The sequence below is a fragment of the Mustela lutreola genome, chromosome 15 (genome assembly GCF_030435805.1).
Source record: "Mustela lutreola isolate mMusLut2 chromosome 15, mMusLut2.pri, whole genome shotgun sequence".
NCBI classification, from domain to species: Eukaryota; Metazoa; Chordata; class Mammalia; order Carnivora; family Mustelidae; genus Mustela; species Mustela lutreola.
In genome coordinates this window covers 17,938,880-17,956,203 of record NC_081304.1, presented here as the reverse complement: position 1 = coordinate 17,956,203, position 17,324 = coordinate 17,938,880, and the positions used below count along the sequence as shown (strand labels likewise).

General features: G+C 46.2%; 2 protein-coding genes across 6 annotated transcripts in view; one reads left to right on the top strand and one right to left on the bottom strand.

Moving 5' to 3' along the window:
* EFTUD2 (elongation factor Tu GTP binding domain containing 2) overlaps positions 1–9,872 on the bottom strand; it is a 37,981-nt gene extending 28,109 nt beyond the window's left edge. Inside the window, exons 1-3 of the mRNA XM_059148490.1 lie at positions 9,767–9,872; positions 1,559–1,724; positions 208–286 (exon numbers count right to left, since the gene is read on the bottom strand). Of these exons, the coding sequence (XP_059004473.1) occupies positions 208–286; positions 1,559–1,724; positions 9,767–9,871 (350 nt within the window). The 5' untranslated portion in view covers position 9,872. The remainder of the gene's footprint in view (positions 1–207; positions 287–1,558; positions 1,725–9,766) is intronic.
* Positions 9,873–13,059: 3,187 nt separating this feature from the next.
* Positions 13,060–17,304, top strand: CCDC103 (coiled-coil domain containing 103). 5 transcript variants are annotated; one of them, XM_059149074.1, is made up of 4 exons: positions 13,060–13,126; positions 14,165–14,316; positions 14,747–14,882; positions 16,007–17,304. In XM_059149074.1, the coding sequence occupies exons 2-4, from the start codon at positions 14,174–14,176 to the stop codon at positions 16,448–16,450; spliced, it is 723 nt and encodes a 240-aa protein (XP_059005057.1). In that variant the 5' UTR covers positions 13,060–13,126; positions 14,165–14,173; the 3' UTR covers positions 16,451–17,304. The 5 variants fall into 5 exon arrangements, with proteins under 5 accessions (XP_059005057.1, XP_059005055.1, XP_059005054.1 ...); XM_059149072.1 differs by having other exon boundaries at positions 13,100–13,179; XM_059149071.1 differs by having other exon boundaries at positions 13,107–13,210.
* Positions 17,305–17,324: the final 20 nt, after the last annotated feature.

Below are 17,324 nucleotides of genomic sequence, written 5' to 3'. Positions count from 1 at the left end.
CTGAATGAGAGCCAAGAGAAAAAGTTAAGATGGGCTTAACTTCTCCAGCAACCATGCATGCTCAAGGAAAATTCTGGCAAATTGTAGGAGAGGATCTTTGCTTTTTCAGTTCACTACCTACACTTCAATCACACACCACATCCCACCTCCACAGAAAAATGAACCCACACTATTTGTGCAGAGAGGCAGAGAGACCTGAAAACTTACTCCATTTCATACACCGTGACAGGTAATGTCTGCTCCATCAGAGTGAACTTCTTGGTTTTCACCGGCTTAATAATAGGTTCTGGGAGGAAAAGAGTAGTGATGTGTAGGTTGGCATAAAACAAAAATACACAGCTCCATTCCATTAAACTGAGCTTTCTTTCTTTTTTTTTTTTTTTTAAGTTATTTACTTATTTGACAGAAAGAGAATATGCAGGGGAAACTGAGGAAGAAGGAAAAAGAGAATCTCAAGCAGACTTCCCGGCAAGCACCGAGCCTAATGCAGGGCTTGATCTCACAACCATGATCTGAGCCAAAAGCAAGAGTCAGATGCTCAACCGACTAGACCACCCAGGCGCCCCTAGACTGAGCTTTCATAATGTATATGTGACATTAATTTATGTTATTCTAAGGACTACTCATAGGTTGAAACAAGTTCTGGAAATGCTGTCCGACACAAGACAGTGAAGGATCTGGAACTGTGGACTGAGAGATTTGGATTTCACTTTGTGAAGGAAGGGAGGGGGACTGGATATAGGCTGAGGTTAATGTAAGTTCAAAACCTCTCCTCCCATTTATAAAATCTAACCACTTCCCAGAAGGTCAATGAGAAGGATAAAAGAAGTGGAAAATCGGCACTATGAGGACTGGAAGGAGTTAAGAATTATTTCGATGGAAGAACAGATCACACCAGAGGGAGAACTTAAAAACAGTCTTGAAGTTGGGGAACTTGGGTGGCTCAGTCGGTTAAGTGTTGAACTCTTCATCTCAGCTCAGGTCTTAAAATCGGGGTCATAAGCTCAAGCCCCTTGTTGGGTTCCACCCTGGGCATGGAGCCTACATAAAAAAAACAGGGGATGCCTGGGTGGCTCAGTCAGTGAAGAGTCTGCCTTTGGCTCAGGTCATGATCCCAGAGTCTAGAGATCAAGTCCCACACTGGGCTACCTGCTCGGTGGGAAGCTTGCTTCTCCCTCTGCCTGCTACTCCCCCTGCTTGTGCTCTTTCTCTGACAAAGAAATAAATTAAATCTTTAAAAATAAATAAATAAATAAGTAAATACTAAAAACAAAACAAAAACCAAAGATCCCAAAACAAAACTAACAAAAATAGTTTTTAAGCACCTAAACAGATATTCAGTAAATAAAAAAGTAACTCCCATTTGCTTCTTAATAAGCTACGAGTTGTACTGAATATTAAAACAGGATGAAAGGAAGCTCAATCCAGAAGCAGTACCAGAAAGTAGTAGAGAGAAATGAATCAAGTCCATTCACTGACCTCTCAACACTGCTGATGGCCATGACCTCAAGTTCTAGATTCCCTCTCACCTCTCCTAGCCCGCCGCCTCCTGACTCACCGGTGAGAGGCTGGGTGTCTTCCTCCTGAACGATGGTCTCCACTTCGGGGCCGTACACCTCCTCGGCCGTGGGGTAGTACTTCTTGTCCTCGTGCAGCACCACCTCCATCCCTGGGTGGTCCTCGTCATGGTCTCCTACGTCATCCTCGTCGTCATCGTCGTCCATCTAAGAGAACAGAGGGGACGAGGTCAGGAGAGGTGCGCGCCCTCCCTTCTCGGTGACTATGTTGTATGAGTTAAGAGCAATGGCTCCTCAGGTTGGATAGCTTCTTATTTTGAGTTTTGGGCCAAAGAATCAGCAGGGCAGGTCCTGCTCTTGTGTGGTCCTTCACGGTAAGCCATGGCTACTGCCAGCAGTCCTGCTCTAAGCCAGCCCTTTCTTTAAATGTGGGTCACCACTCCCAAGTGGATTGTGATTGGAGAAAAAAAATGGCTTATCATAGCATATCATTTTTTTTTTAAGATTCTTTTTTTTTTTTTTAAAGATTTTATTTATTTATTTGACAGAGAGAGATCACAAGTAGGCAGAGAGGCAGGCAGAGAGAGAGGAAGGGAAGCAGGCTCCCTGCTGAGCAGAGAGCCTGATGTGGGACTCGATCCCAGGACCCTGAGATCATGACCCGCGCCGAAGGCAGCGGCTTAACACACTGAGCCACCCAGGCGCCCTTTTTTTAAGATTCTATTTAGTCCTTTGACATATAGAGAGGGAGAGAGATAGTGAAAGACATAGCACGAGCAGAGGGAGCTGTAGGCAGAGGGAGAAGCTGGCTCACCACTGAGCAGGGAGTCCAAAGCAGGCCTTCATCATAGGACCCTGAGATCACGACCTAAGCTAAACGCAGACGCTCAACCAACTGAGCCACCTAGGCATCCTGAATGAATTTTTTCTACATATTCCTGCCCCTCTTGAATACTTGCAGTAACATGGCACTCACTCACAAGATGGCGCATTTCCCCACAGGAAAGCACAGCTGGAAAGCAGGTCTTCGTAAAGGACTTTAAAGCACCTCCTTATAAGTGAACCGTGGTCATAAGCAACACCGAAGGAAGCTATGCCCTCTTCTGCCAAAGAGTCCTTTGAATAATTAAAAGTGGCTACTACACCACCTTTCATGTTCTAAAACATCCTGTTTCTTTCATTTATTCAACACATTTATTTTTTTTAAAGATTTTGTTTATTTATTTGACAGAGAGAAAGAGACAGTGAGAGGGGGAGAATGGGCAGGGGGAGTGGGAGAGGGAAAGCAGGCTTCTTGCTGAGCACAGAGCCCGATGTGGGGCTCGATCCCAGGACCCCAGGATCATGACCTGAGCCGAAGGCAGAGGCTTAATGACTGAGCCACCAAGGTATCTCTCAACAAATACCTTAAAAAAAAAAAAAAGAGACTTATTTATTTTTAGAGAGCAATCAAGAGTGAGCAAGCAGGGGGAGGAGCAGAGAGAGAAGGTGAGGGAGAGTCTGAAGCAGATTTCATGTGGAGGCTGATACGGGGCTCGATCTCACAACTGTGAGATCATGACGTGAGCCAAAACCAAGAGTCAGAGCTTAACGGACTGCGACACCCAGGGGTCCCTCAACAAATACTTACTGGGCACATACTATGTCCCAGGTACTGCTCTGGTATTGATAATACAACAATGGGGGGGGGGGAAAGGTGATGACATTTGAGTAAAACTCTGAAGAAAGAGAGAAAGCTCTACAAGTGGCTGAGGAAGAACATTCTAGTTGACTGGAACAACAAATGCGAAGGACCTGGGCCAAGAGGATTAGCAAGGAAGCCAGGATGAGGAGAAGAGCAAAGAAACACGAGAGTCCTTAGCGAACAGAACACATCTGATGGATGAGTTCACCGGGAGCGAGTGTTCTGAGAGGAGAGGGATGGGGAACGGAATCCTTGGGGTCTGCTGACACTCAGAGGTCAGGGAGATGAGGCCGCAGAAGCAAAGACGATGAAGGAACGGGCCAGGGAGAAGGAAAACCAGGGGGTTCCATGGAAGCTGATGGAAGAGGGGATTTTAAGGAGGGAGTGATGAGCCAGGTCAGACACCGCGGACTGGTCAAGTATGATGAGGACAGGGCCTGGGGTCAAGGTTACTGGTGACGCTAACAAGAGCAGGTGCTGTGGAACAGGAGAGGCAGAGGACAAAAATGGGTTTGAGAGGATGTGGAGACAGTAAGTATCAAAAACTGTTTTGAGAGTGCTGCAGTAGGAAGCAGGGCGAGGGGAAGGGGGATTTGGGATGAGTTCAGAGAAATACTGAGATGCCTGTATGCGGACGGGGATGGTCGAGCAGAGGGAAAACTGACACAGGGGTGGGGGGAAATGCCGAGGTGAGTGTCTGGTGCAGGTGAGGAGGGATGGGACCTAATTTCTGGTAGATAAGAACATAAACAGACCATCCCTATGAACAGGAGGGAAGACAGACGGCACAGATGTAGGGAGGTGGGTGGAGGTACTGGTGGGAGCCCGTTTTCCTTCACACAAATCCCAGCATGTCAACTGCTTTCTTAAAAAGAACAGAAAACCCTCCAGTGGTGTGTTGACCACCACCACCTCCTCCCGTCCTTACGCTCTTCTTCAATTAACATGGCCTGACAGTACAGTAGTTCCTGGCTTAGCCATATCCCACTGGTGGGGGCCCGAAAGAGCTATCAAGCCAGTTTCTTCCTGCCCCAAAATGCTGAATGCATTTTGCAATTAATTGTAGGATTTTATGCAATTAATTTCCAACTACCTGTAATTACTTCTAGCTGAGTGTCCTGTCAGTAAGTCACACATGACCAGTCTAAAATAAAACCATGTAAGCATCTTTCTCTCATTTGTGTGTTAATAACCAGTGTTCTGCTAATTATCCCGCCCACCCCAATTTCTCCCCTCCAACTCCAAACCTGTGCAGCCTTCCACGGTGATGAGCTCCTGGCCTCCTGACCCTTTCTTCAGTAAAGGAGGGGTCCCAGCATCTTGCTTTGATCATGTCACCCCTTCCTCCACATTCTCCAGCCAAGGCCTTCCAGGGTCTGGTCCCTCCTCTTGAGCTGTCTCCCAGAGACCAACTGCTTTGGCAATTGGGAGGAGAAATCTTTTCCTCTTAACACACTACCTCTGGGCCCCTGGTCACTGCATGCCTTTCGAGAATGTCCCTCCTTCTCTCCTGTCTCCATTATCAAAATCCTGTGCAACTATTTATTTGTATATACTTCAATAAAAAAATGTTTATAGGGGCACCTATGTGGCTTAGTCAGTTGGGCTCTGCCTTTGGCTCAGGTCATGATCTCAGGGTCCTGGAATCGAGCCCCACGTTGAGCTCTCTACTCAGTGGCGAGTCTGCTTCTCCCTCTCCCTCTGTGATCTCTCTTGCTTTTGCTCTCCCTCAAATAAACAAAATCTTAAAAAAAAAAAAAAAAGTTTTTTAAGAACATTCGTGCACCCTGTGTGGACTGGGAGGCTATAGGAACTCCCATTCTGCCGGGAGGAGTACGGACTGGTGCTGGTAAGCTGAGGCGCCATCTGACCGCACTTAGTAAAAAACGCTTAATTAACTATAAACACATTAAACATGGACACCATCCTGTGATCAACAACTCTGCTTTTGGGAATATAACTCAAAGACATTTTCATGTGGTGCAGGAAGGACATATCTGCAAATACCCATCCACTGCAGTGTTATTTGTTTTGAGGGAAGGCGACAGTGGCGGCAGGTCACCCTGTGCCCATCGCTGAGAGAGTACTACACACCAGGGATGACCGAGCAGCAGTCAGATGACAGACCAGACAGACATGCGGCACCAGAGATGGACCCTAAACCTCATCACTTGCCAAGGCTGGGTGGCAAACGTGAGAAGCAGAATGAGGAACATAAGACAACCCCTTACACTATTTATATAAACAATGCAATCGTTCACATTTGGTAGCTCATACACACAAAAAGACACACACCCACAAGCTACAACAGTAATTCGTGAGAAGGAAATACAAAGGCATTAATAAGTTAACTACATAAGAGCAGAGCCCTGCACAAGCGACATTACCGAAGGGCAGGAACCGGAGTGGGATGAACTCAGCACTTGGTACTGAGGTGAAAACGTTCACACAGGGCCCAAGCAGTCCTTTTCCTTTACAGGGTATCTTTTTTTTTTACCAGCTTTAGTAAAACAGAATTCACATGCCACACAATTCACCCATTTTCAAGGCACGATTCAGTGGTTTTTAGTATATTCCGAACTGTGCAGCCATCACCACAATGTCAGACTGTCACCCTAAAAAGAAATCCTGTACCCTTTGGCCATCACTCCCCAATTCCATGCCCCAAAACGAAGGCAACCACTAATCACTCACTCTACTTCCTCTCCCTATAGATGTCTACTCAGTCTTCAGCTCCACTAGGAATGTCACTTCCTCAAGATACTTTCTCGGTCACATCAGCCAAGAATGATTCCCCCCTTACTAGCTATTACTACAGTACTAAGTCAAAATGATCTGAATGGGACACCTGACTGGCTCAGTTGGTGGAGTACACAACTCTTGCCTTAGGATTTTGAGTCCCACATTGGGTGTGGAAATTACTTAAAAATAAAATCTTGGGGTGCCTGGGTGGCTCAGTGGGTTAAGTCTCTGCCTTCGGCTCAGGTCATGATCTGAGGGTCCTAGGATGGAGCCCCACATCAGGCTCTCTGCTCAGCAGGGAGCCTGCTTCCCCCCTCTCTCTCTGCCTGCCTTTCTGCCTACTTGTGATCTCTCTGTGTCAAATAAATAAATAAAATCTTTAAAAAAAAATAAAATCTTAAAAAATAATAATAAAGTAAGATAAAATAATCTAAATGGTACTTGTCCTTCCCTGCTTTATACTTAAATTTTTTTTGTACTTCATCTCCCCTGGTGAGCAGTACGTTCCTAGAAGGCAGAGATAGTGCCTTGGCTCTCAGTATCGTGATTCCTTGGATAGAGGGATTACAAATGTAAGTGACTGCAAATATTTATTTATTTATTTTTAAAGATTTTATTTATTTATTTGACAGAGAGAGATCACAAGCAGGCAGAGAGGCAGGCAAGCAGAGAGAGAGAAAGAGAGGAGGAAGGAGGCTCCCCGCTGAGCACAGCGCCCAATGTGGGGCCCCATCCCAGGACCCTGGGATCAAGACCTGAGCCGAAGACAGAGGCTTTAACCCACTGAGCCATCCAGCTGCCCTGATTACAAATATTTAATGAATGAATTTATTTATTTACTTAGCCTGGAATTCAAGTTGAGATCACTTTGAATTTAGAGTTTTTTATCCAGTGTGTTAGCTTATGTCATGTGTGAATTTTTTTTTTTTTAAGATTTTATTTACTTATTTGACAGAGATCACAAGTAGGCAGAGAGAGAGAGAGGGGGATGCAAGATCCCCATAAGCAGAGAGCCCAATGTGGAGCTCAATCCCAGGACCCTGGGACCATGACCTGAGCCGAAGGCAGAGGCTTTAACCCACTGAGCCACCCAAGCACCCCGTCATGTGTGAATTTTATAAACTCCCCTATCTTCACCTAAGCCACTGATAAAAAGGTTGAAAAGAATGGAACCAAGCATGGATGACTGGGGCATGTCACCTCTGGTGGTGATCCATTAATCAACACTCTTTGGGTCTCACAGTTCTATCAGCTGTGACCTCTCCTAACTTTATTATGACCCAACCCATATTCTTTTCACAGGGACATCGTGAGTTACAGTGATTACCTTAGGAAAAGTGAACTGGAATAAGGACCAAGAAGACTTTCTCTTTATTAGAACTGCATGAAAAGTATTCACAAATTGCTTGTAAAATGAAAACTACCTCTTTAAAATATTTTTTAAAAGAAAAACCTGGTTTATAAAAAGAATTAAAAACTTTAAATGCCTTGCTCAAATCAATATGTATAATATCCACAGCATATCCTTGACCTATATCTCAATCTAGTAATCATATTGAGAAAATAATTTTTATTTATTTAAAAAAAATATTTTATTTGTTCATTTGACAGAGAGAGAGATCACAAGTAGGCAGAGAGGCAGGCAGGAAGCAGGCTCCCCGCTGGGCAGAGAGCCTGATGCGGAGCTCCATCCCAGGACTCTGAGATCATGACCTGAGCCGAAGGCAGAGGCTTAACCCACTGAGCCACCCAGGCACCCCGAGGAAAATCATTTTTATAAAACTCATATGAGCTTCCTAAGACTGCAACAATCATTTGTTTTAAAATTCCTTCCATCATTTTTACCGTGGATATACATTACACATACTACTTGGTAGTTTCTTTCTTTTCTTTTTCTTTCTTTTTTTTTAAGATTTTATTTATTTGACAGAGAGAGACACAGCAAGAGAGGGAACATGAGCAAGGGGAGTGGGAGAGGGAAAAGCAGGCCTCTGGCTAAGCAGGGAGCCCGATTTAGGGGCTCTGGGATCATGACCTGAGCTTAAGGCAGATGCTTAACAACTGAGCCACCCTGGAGCCCCACTAGTCGGTAGTTTCTGGAAACGTAGTGCCATATCTCCATCTTTGAAAAGTAGAAAAGCTGCCTGATTCACTTGCTAGCACCACAGCCATTCCCCAGTTTACTAAAGATGACCACAATGGCTCTCTCAGCTTACCTCTGCCAGGTCTCCCCCACCATGCCAACCCAGGAAATAATTCATCTGGGCATGAAGACTTGAACACACCTAAAGCTTCAAGATGCTCTCTTTTTACCTCACCTTCAATGTTCTTCTTCCGATGTTTATTCTATTTTTTCTAATTTGAAGGACATTTTCCCTAAAGGAGCAGACAGCAGCCAGGACTTTGGCTCTGCCTTCCTGCCATCCTATTAGTCTCACACCTCCATTGATCAGCAGTGGGCCCGTCTACTTTTTGTTCATCTTTTTTTTTTTTTTTTTTTTAAAGATTTTATTTATTTATTTAAGAGAGAGACAGTGAGAGACAGCATGAGCGAGGAGAAGGTCAGAGGGAGAAGCAGACTCCCCATGGAGCTGGGAGCCTGATGTGGGACTCGATCCGGGAACTCCAGGATCATGACCTGAGCCTAAGGCAGTCGTCCAACCAACTGAGCCACCCAGGCGTCCCAACTTTTTGTTCATCTTGTTCTGAACACTGCTAACCTCTGATGTCTTCTGCAAGCCTCAGATCACTCTGGACTCATCCTCCATAACTCTCCCGAAGGGAGTCGTGAGAATCTGTACCATCCTTCCCCTCTTTTTTTTTTTTTTTTTAATTAGAGAGAGAGGGAGACAGTGTGAGCATGAGTGGGGAGGGGCAGAGGGAGAAACAGACTCCCAACTGAGCAGGGAGCTGGATGCAGGTCCATCCCAGGACCCTGGGATCATGACCTGAGCCGAAGGTAAACGGTTAAGCGACTGAGCCACCCAGGCACCCCTGTATCTTCCCTTTCTATTGCTTTTATTCACCTTTCAAAACCCAAGCTTATGAGGAAGTTGTCAGTGCAGCTGCACTTGGAAAAACGGACTACCTTTTCTAAGTTGGTATTACTCATTAACTGTCCAAAAAAACTTCAGGTAAACGGAAGGAGAGCTATTACCGTGAACCAGAGCTTGTATTATAAAAACACCTGGGGGTGCCTGGGTGGGTTGCTAAGCATCTGCCTTCAGTTCAGGTCATGATCCCAGGGTCCTGGATGTGATTGAGCCCCACAATGGGCTTCCTGCTCTGCGGGAAGCCTGTTTCACCCTCTCCCATTCTCCATGCTTGTGCTCCCTCTCTTGTTGTGTCCACCTCTGTCAAATAAACAAAATCTTTAAAATACAAAAAACAAAAACAAAAACAAAAAAACCACCCCATGCATGAAACTACCTTATATCCCCTTTCGGACTTTCAGTAGCTAAGCTTTGTATGGGCAGAATAAGACCCCAACAAGTCATATATTTAAAAGGTACAGGGCGCCTGGGTGGCTCAGTGGGTTAAGCCGCTGCCTTCAGCTCAGGTCATGATCTCAGGGTCCTAGGATCGAGTCCCACATCGGGCTTTCTGCTCAGGAGGGAGCCTGCTTCCCTCTCTCTCTCTCTCTTCCTGCCTCTCTGCCTACTTGTCATCTCTCTCTTCAAATAAATAAATAAAATCTTTAAAAAAAATAAAAGGTACAATGTGAGAGATGTACACAGGATATTATGGGAGCACAGAGGATACAGTGTCTTTTTAATTTTTTTTTTTAAAGAGAGAGATGAAAACAGCAATGTATTTGTTTTACCTCATCAAGATCTTTGGTCTCTCTGCCCAATTCATCATCATCTTCATCAGAATCAAGCTCTGGCCCAATATAATTCCCAAACTCATCATACAAGTCGGTATCCATGATGCTAAAATTCAAGGAAAAGAAGCGTTAGATTCCGGCAAGGTAACCAAGGCTTCCACAACACGGCCCCACATTTCTAACCTTATGGTTGACCATATCCCTTCAACACATCTCCTTTCCAGTTAGACCAGCCTACTGGCGGCTCCTCCCAAAGCTCTGTACTTTACCGTCCTCATGGTTCTACCTGTTTACATTCTCTTCTCCCACTCTTATATAACACTAAAAAATTTTTTAACTTAATACCGGAAAGTTGCAAAGTAGCACAAATATTTTTCTTTTTCCTAAATGACTCAAGGATAGTTGCTGACACAGTGCTTCATCACCTCCTAATACTTGAATGCAGGAGTTGGCAAACTATGGCCTGGGGCCAACATGGCCTGCTGCCTGTTTTCACACAGCCCCCAAGCTAGAAATGCCTTTTACATTTTTAAATAGTTGAAAAATATCAAAAGAATATTTCATGATATGTGCAAATTATATAAAATTCAAATTTCAGCATCTAAAAAAACAGCTTTATTGGAACACAGCCAGGCTCATTCATTTATAATGTCTGTGGCTGCTTTCACACTGTAACAGCAAAGTTGAGTAGTTGTAACTGAGACCATATGGCCCACAAAGCCTAAAATATTTACTATCTGGCCCTTGGTAGAAAGTTTGCCAACCCCTGCTTTAGTGTGATTCCTACAAACCAGGACATTTTCCCACATAACCACAATATGACAATCAAAATCAGAAAATTAATAGTGACATGTTACTACCACCTAATCCACAGATCTCCATTATTAGAAAAAAACTTCTTCCTTTTTCTTTTTTTTTTTTTTTTAAAGTAAGCTCTGCATGCCCAGTGTGGAGTCCAACACGAGGCTTGAACTCATGACCCTGATATCAAGACCTGAGCTGAGATCAAGAGTTGGACACTTAACAGCCACCGAGGTGCCCTTAGAACAAAGTGTTCTAGTAATGTCCTGCACAGCAAAGGTTCCAATCCAGGATCACATGTTTCCATTTAACGGTCGTGTGTTTAGTCTCCTGTACTCAGGAACAGCTCCTCAGTCTCTCCTTGACTTTTACGACCTGACGCTTTTGAAGATTACAGGAGACTGATTTTTGCAAAATATCCCTTAATTTGGGTATGTCTGTTTCCTCATGATTGGAGTTAGGTTTTGCATTTTTGGCAGGGATACCTCAGAAGTAATGCGGTGTTCTTTTCAGTACATCTCCTATCAGATGGTACATGATTTTAATCTGTCCCATTAGTAGTGATGTTAATTAAATTACTTGATCATGGTAGTATCTGCCAACCTTTTCCAATATAAAGTTATTTGTTTTCTCTTTGTAATTCTTACGTATTCTGTGGGTTTTCTGCACTTCAATTACTGAAATTCTATCCAAAGTAAAAATTCAAATGCCACCTCCTTCAAAGAGGAGAATCATTCTAGATTCTCAATTTCTCATTCCCCTACACTGCTATAGCCTTTCATACCTTAATCAGCATTTAATTCTGCCTTAAATGGCAGTTAACTAATAATTACCCTCCCCCAACAACCCTACAGTTTATAACTAATAAACAACAAGCCAGAGGTCGTGTAAGGGTTAGGGCTCTGGGGTTGAAAGGCCTAGACTTGAATCCTAACTTTGTCACTTATACGAGGTACTTTCAGGTTAATTACTTCACTTCTCCAAATCTATTTCCTTAACTGGAAAATGGAGCGAGTAATCCCCACTGCATAAAGTTTTCAGACTTACAGCAAAATAGTCTGTGTAAACAACTTATCACAATTCTCAGCTCAATAAATGTCAACAAGCATTATTTTTTGGCCATTCTTGAATACAGGAACCCTGTGTTCCTTGTGCCTTCCTGCCAATGCCCAACATAGTGCCTTGCATAAGCAGGAACTGGATGTTAACTGAACAGAATATTTAATTTTGAGATAGCGGTATTTATCCAAGTAAAGGACTGGCTTCAGGGCCTTGTAATTACATGTAAATTATAATGGAAACTTTCATATTAGGGATTCTTTGTATTTCCCAAGAGCTATCACATCTGTGCTCATTTCATTCTTCCAAGATCCATGAAGTGCCTGCATACATTTTTATAAAAGGCTGCTCGTAGGACAAATAAAGCTCATTTCTGCTCCAGGGACGCTGTACTTGAAACTCTTTTCTGAAATGCTCTTCCCTTAGATATTTATACTTTGTTCTATTGTTTCACTCAGGTCCCTACTAAAACGTCACTTCTGAGAATGTCACCATAAAACAGTCCTCTCAACACACTCTCCAACCCCCCCCCCCACTTTAACGGTTTTATTATTACTTTATTGGTAGTAGTACTAGTCCCTCGCTCACATTTACCTATTCACGTTACTTTCACTATCATCTCCCCAACTACAATTTAAGCAAAGGATTTTTTTTTTTTTTCTCTTAGAACTGTGCTGGCACAAAACGAAACCTCGATAAGTTTTTGTTGAATGAGTGAATGGCTCCTACAAGGCACAGAAAAGATAGCTGACTTGCCCACAGTTGCATAAAACTAGTCACCAAACCTCACTGCAGCTTCCCGCTAGAACACCGGCTCTCAAACGAATACACAATAAGGACGGAGGGAGCTTGGTAGAGAAGGGGTGAAGAAGGCACAGATGGAAGAGGGAGTAAAACAACGACCCCTGTCCAGGGAAGGAACAATGAGGGAACCCTGGAATCAAGATATGTGCTGGGGCGGGGGGGGGATGGCGGGTAGTGGGGAGAGTCTTTCATTCCCTTTCCCACGTTTCAGTTTACCCATCCGTAACGTGAAAGGGGACAGAAAACCTACAACGTCTTTTGCAGATCTGACATTATTTAATTTCCCACCCCAACCGGAGCAACTTTCCCCCGTCGCTGACCAGCGCCAGCTCACCTGCCTAAAGCTCCAAGTCCGCCGCCGGAGACCGCGCTTCCGCCACACGCCGCCGCTCCGCTGCGCCCGCCGTCAGGAAGGACCCCGCAGACGCTGCCGTCGCGTTTCTGCCCCGAGGACAGCCCTATGCCTGAGGACCGGCTGGGAGGAATGCCAACCACGTATCCAGACACCAGCGACGTGGGGTTGTGGGCCCTCAAACCAAGGCTGCTCCAAAAAGACCGAAGCCTTAGGAGGCAAGAATCTGGTCAGGCGCTTCGGAGCCACCCTGAAAGGGGGCCTTCGGGACGATCACGTGGTCAGGCTGTTTGAGCAGTTGCTGAGCAACCAGAGCTGCTGGGCGTGGTCTACGCTGAGCTGTGCGGTTCTCATCTAAGTATTCCTAAGGAAAGCAAGGAAACCTAGGCCTGAGGTTCTGGGGTGAAGTGCTGGGGGGCGGAAGGGTTAGTTGTTTTCTCTCTTCAGTCTGGGGAGGGCTCAGAACTGGACAGGAGTCGAGACATCTGAGTTCAGTTCCTAGCCTGCCCCGCCCCTTTCTCGGTGTTCGTTCACCCACGCCGGGGTGGAGGGAAAAGGTATGGGTTTGGTAGCAGACCTCCTGCTTCCCTGCCCTACGGCTGGCCACAAACTAGCTCAGCGCGCGTCTGAGGTTCAGGGAGGTCTCACAGGAAGTAAAAGCCAGAGCCCTCACTAGCACTCATACAGATGATTTCCCTGTAGAACGGATCAATCAGCCTCACATACTCAGAGGGTGCAGAAGTACAGTGGCCGAACTAAAGAGGTTGCTCAAGAACCTACAGATCTGTGATCCAGACCTGGTCTGGACCGAGGAATTGGGAACGGAGATCCCTAAACCCCTTCCTCTGCCACTTTTGCCTGACTTCCTATTCAGTCATTGCATCTGGTTTGGATGAAAAGTATCTTTCCCCGTTGAAAACACTGAATGATGGGTGAAATTTTATCCCTGGGCTCAGGAGTATACTTCACAATAGTTCTGCTTTTGTGGGAGGTCCTCTGTCACTTGGTATGGAGTGAGCCCATATGGAAGAGTGAAGGGACTGAATACTGAATTCTGAGATCCAAATGTGTCCTCAGCAGAAGCACCAAAATTAAAATACTTCTGGAGGCAGAGAACAAAATTAAGATAGGGCTCCAAACTGAAAGTCAGAACTCTGTATTCTATTTTCAGTGGCAAGTCTTAAGCAAGTCCTCACTGTGTAACAAACTCAGCTCCCGTCTATAAAGTAGAGGACTAGATTGTTTTAACACCCTCCAAGATAAGTAGAAAGTTATCCAGAGCACTTTGGGGTCATACTGTAGGCGGGCAAAGAATACAGACACATCCTCTTCCCCCGATATTGATCTTCCACTGATGTCCATTCCCTTTGCCTTCCTAGAAACAGGCCATGGAAAGGAATGGCATCATTGATTTCAAGGCTTTGGAGAAAGAGCTACAGGCTGCACTCACTGCTGACGAGAAATACAAACGGGAGAACGCTGCCAAGTTACGGGCCGTGGAACAGAGGGTGGCTTCCTATGAGGAGTTCAGGTTGGTGTAATGCAATTTTTCTTTTCTTTTTTTTTTTTTCAGCTTAATGCAGTTTTTCTCAGACCCTCCTGTTTTGGTGAACTGTAGTGGATAAGAGCATGTGATTTGAAGTCAGATAATTTTGGGCTCGGTCCTGGCCCTACCTGTGTGGTCTCATGCAAGTTGTTTAACCTCTCTGAGCCTCTCTATTCCTCATCTGTAAAAGAGAGCGACTATTGTTACCATTGAGTAAATTGTTACATGTAAGATGTTGAGTACAGTGTCTGGCACATGGGAGGCTCTCAAAATGATCAGCCATTGTTGCCATTGCTGTTGCTGTCCTATTGGCTTGCTGAAGTTTCACCTCTAACATGCAAAGTGCAGCCACCTCACAGCCACGCCCACTTCATAGCATGAAGTCTATCCTCCGATCTCTTTCCTTTGCCCACAGGGGGATTGTCCTTGCATCACATCTGAAGCCACTGGAGCGGAAGGACAAGATAGGAGGGAAGAGGACTGTGGCCTGGAACTGTCATGCTACTCAGCGAGAGACCGAGTCTCAGGATGAGGCCACTGAAATCTCCCAGGTAGGGGAGGCCCAGCCTCCTCTGCCCAGTAGGATCCTCTGCCCTAAACCTCCAATCCTGGTTTCTTTCTTTTTTATTTTTAAAGATTTTATTTATTTATTTGACAGACAGAGATCACAAGTAGGCAGAGAGGCAGGCAGAGAGAGAGTGGGGGCGGGGGGGGGGGAGCAGGCACCCTGCTGAGCAGAGAGCCCAATGCGGGGCTCAATCCCAGAACCCTGGGATCAGGACCTGAGCCGACGGCGGAGGCTTTAACCCACTGAGCCACCCAGGCGCCCCCCCCACCCAATCCTATTTTCTTACAACACACACTTCTTCCTTCTTTCTCATGTTAAGCCAACAGAGGCAGGTTTCTGCCTCCCATCGGAGAGAGAAAAGCAACCAGCAGATAGTGAGTGTGAGTTAAACTGGGCAGAACAAGTCAGAAAAATGGACTAGGCGGTCTTTTTCACTCAGACTTTGGCTTGCACTCCCAGATCAGATTTAAGGTGCTCTGCCCCCACATTATATGGTATATGGTGTAATCCTCTGTGTCAGTGTTGGGAGAGAGGCCCAGCCCACCAGACTTTTTAAAAAAAAAGATTTATCTGTTTATTTGACAGAGATCACAAGTAGGCAGAGAGAGGGGTGGGGGAAGCAGGCTCCCTGCTGAGCAAAGAGTCTGGTTTGGGGCTCGATCCCAGGACCCTGAGATCATGACCTGAGCTGAAAGCAGAGGCTTAACCCACTGAGCCAGCCAGGCGCCCTCCCCGTCAGATTTTTAACACTCACCTTGAATTCCTTTTTCTCTTTCTGAGGCTTCCAGTCATCCCCTGTGCCCTGCTCAGAGTAAAGCCTGACTTACTCTCACAGAGCACGACTGTGTTCACGTTCATCAGTGGAAAATCCTGGTGCAACTGAGATTCTCAAACCGTGGCCTGGGTTCCTTGGGGCCCCCTCCCTCCCTGTCCCTTCCCAGTTCCCTGATCTGAAAACCAGGCCCACAGGGACCACATCCTACCCGGGGCTCAGAGAGCAACACTACAGCTAAGACAAAAACCCACAGGCTCCCCTCACTGTCACTCTCTCACTGCCGCAGAGCAGCTAGAAGAGCTTGGGACTTTCTTTCCTTCCTTGTGATCCAGGAGAAAACACTTTTCCAGCCTGAGACCTCCGCAGAGTTCTACCGTGATTGGCGGCGGCACTTGCAGAGCGGGCCAGAGCGCTATGAGGCCCTGCTGCAGCTCGGAGGTCCAAAGCTGGGTCACCTCTTCCAGACGGACGTGGGGTTTGGACTTCTAGGGGAGCTGCTGGTGGCACTGGCTGATCAGGTGAGGCCAGCCGATCGGTTGATGGTGCTAGGGATCCTGCACAGCCTGGCCGGCACTGGGCGCTTCGCTCTGAACCTGAGCCTGCTGAGCCCCGCGGAGAGAGAGAGCTGCAGAGGCCTATTTCAGAAGCTGCAGGCTCCCGGGCCCACAAAGGAGGGGCTCAGCCAGAAGGAGTGGGGTCTAGAGGAGCAGCCTGGTGAGCTCCAGGAGGAGGAAAGGCTCCTGCAGGAGCTGCTAGTGCTGTACCAGGTGGCTTGACAGGACCAGTTACCTGCAGAGGCCCCCAGTAACTTGCTTGTCATCCTGGGGGCTGCACAGGACTGTAATGAGTGCCCACCCCTAATTCCCTTCTCAACTTGGAATTTACAGAGGATATGCAGGAATCGAATCTTCCCCACTCTCTAGCCACCTTGGTGGCTCAGTATTCTGATCTATGTAGAGCAGCACAATGGTCAAGGGCCCAAGAACTTGAAAGAGGTTCGTTTCCCACCCTTAGAGTCTGCCAAACCTCTAGCCTGCAGCCTTGAGAGATGAGTGTGTGCCCAACCAAATGCTGGCTATACCAGTTAAATCCTCTACTTAAAAAGAAAAGAAAAGAAAATCATCAATCTTCCTTGGTAAACAAATACTGATCTCCATAGCTCTTAACAAGAACATCCCAAATCAATAAGTGGACATTTAATCAGCAAATAATCAAATGCTACCTCTTCGAGGTCCAGTATTTTCCTCGGGGGCTGAATTCCTGTGTAGGTTGGGCCTGGGAAAGCCCCAAGCCATCAGCCTGGGTCAGGCCAGCCTCCCAGGCTTCAGATGGCCAGACGCGCAGGCAGGTGAGTCTTCTTCAACTCCTGAATTACCCAAAGGGAAGACCATTCCACCAAGCAGGCAGGCAGGGCCTAAAGCAGGAAGGCAAGAGATTTGCCTGTTCTAGCACCTATGCCCTTGCTCTTCATTCCGGTTTCCCGACCCATTCTTGGGTGAGTGCCAGTGTTCTAGAAAGGAGAGGGAGGGCCAGGTTCTAGAATGGTCTTTCCCTCAAGATCGCATCTAGAACACGAGAAGGGCATCTTGTACATCAGCTGGGAATAAACTTGCCTTGCCTTTGGCCGCTTCCCCGGTAGATTCTTACTCT

Excerpts from the sequence above, each read along its gene's own strand:
- CCDC103 (XM_059149074.1), top strand. The coding sequence starts at position 14,174 with ATGGAAAGGAATGGCATCATTGATTTCAAGGCTTTGGAGAAAGAGCTA. Across the intron at positions 14,317-14,746 it reads GCTTCCTATGAGGAGTTCAG|GGGGATTGTCCTTGCATCAC; the intron begins GTTGGTGTAATG and ends CTTTGCCCACAG. Across the intron at positions 14,883-16,006 it reads AGGCCACTGAAATCTCCCAG|GAGAAAACACTTTTCCAGCC; the intron begins GTAGGGGAGGCC and ends CTTGTGATCCAG.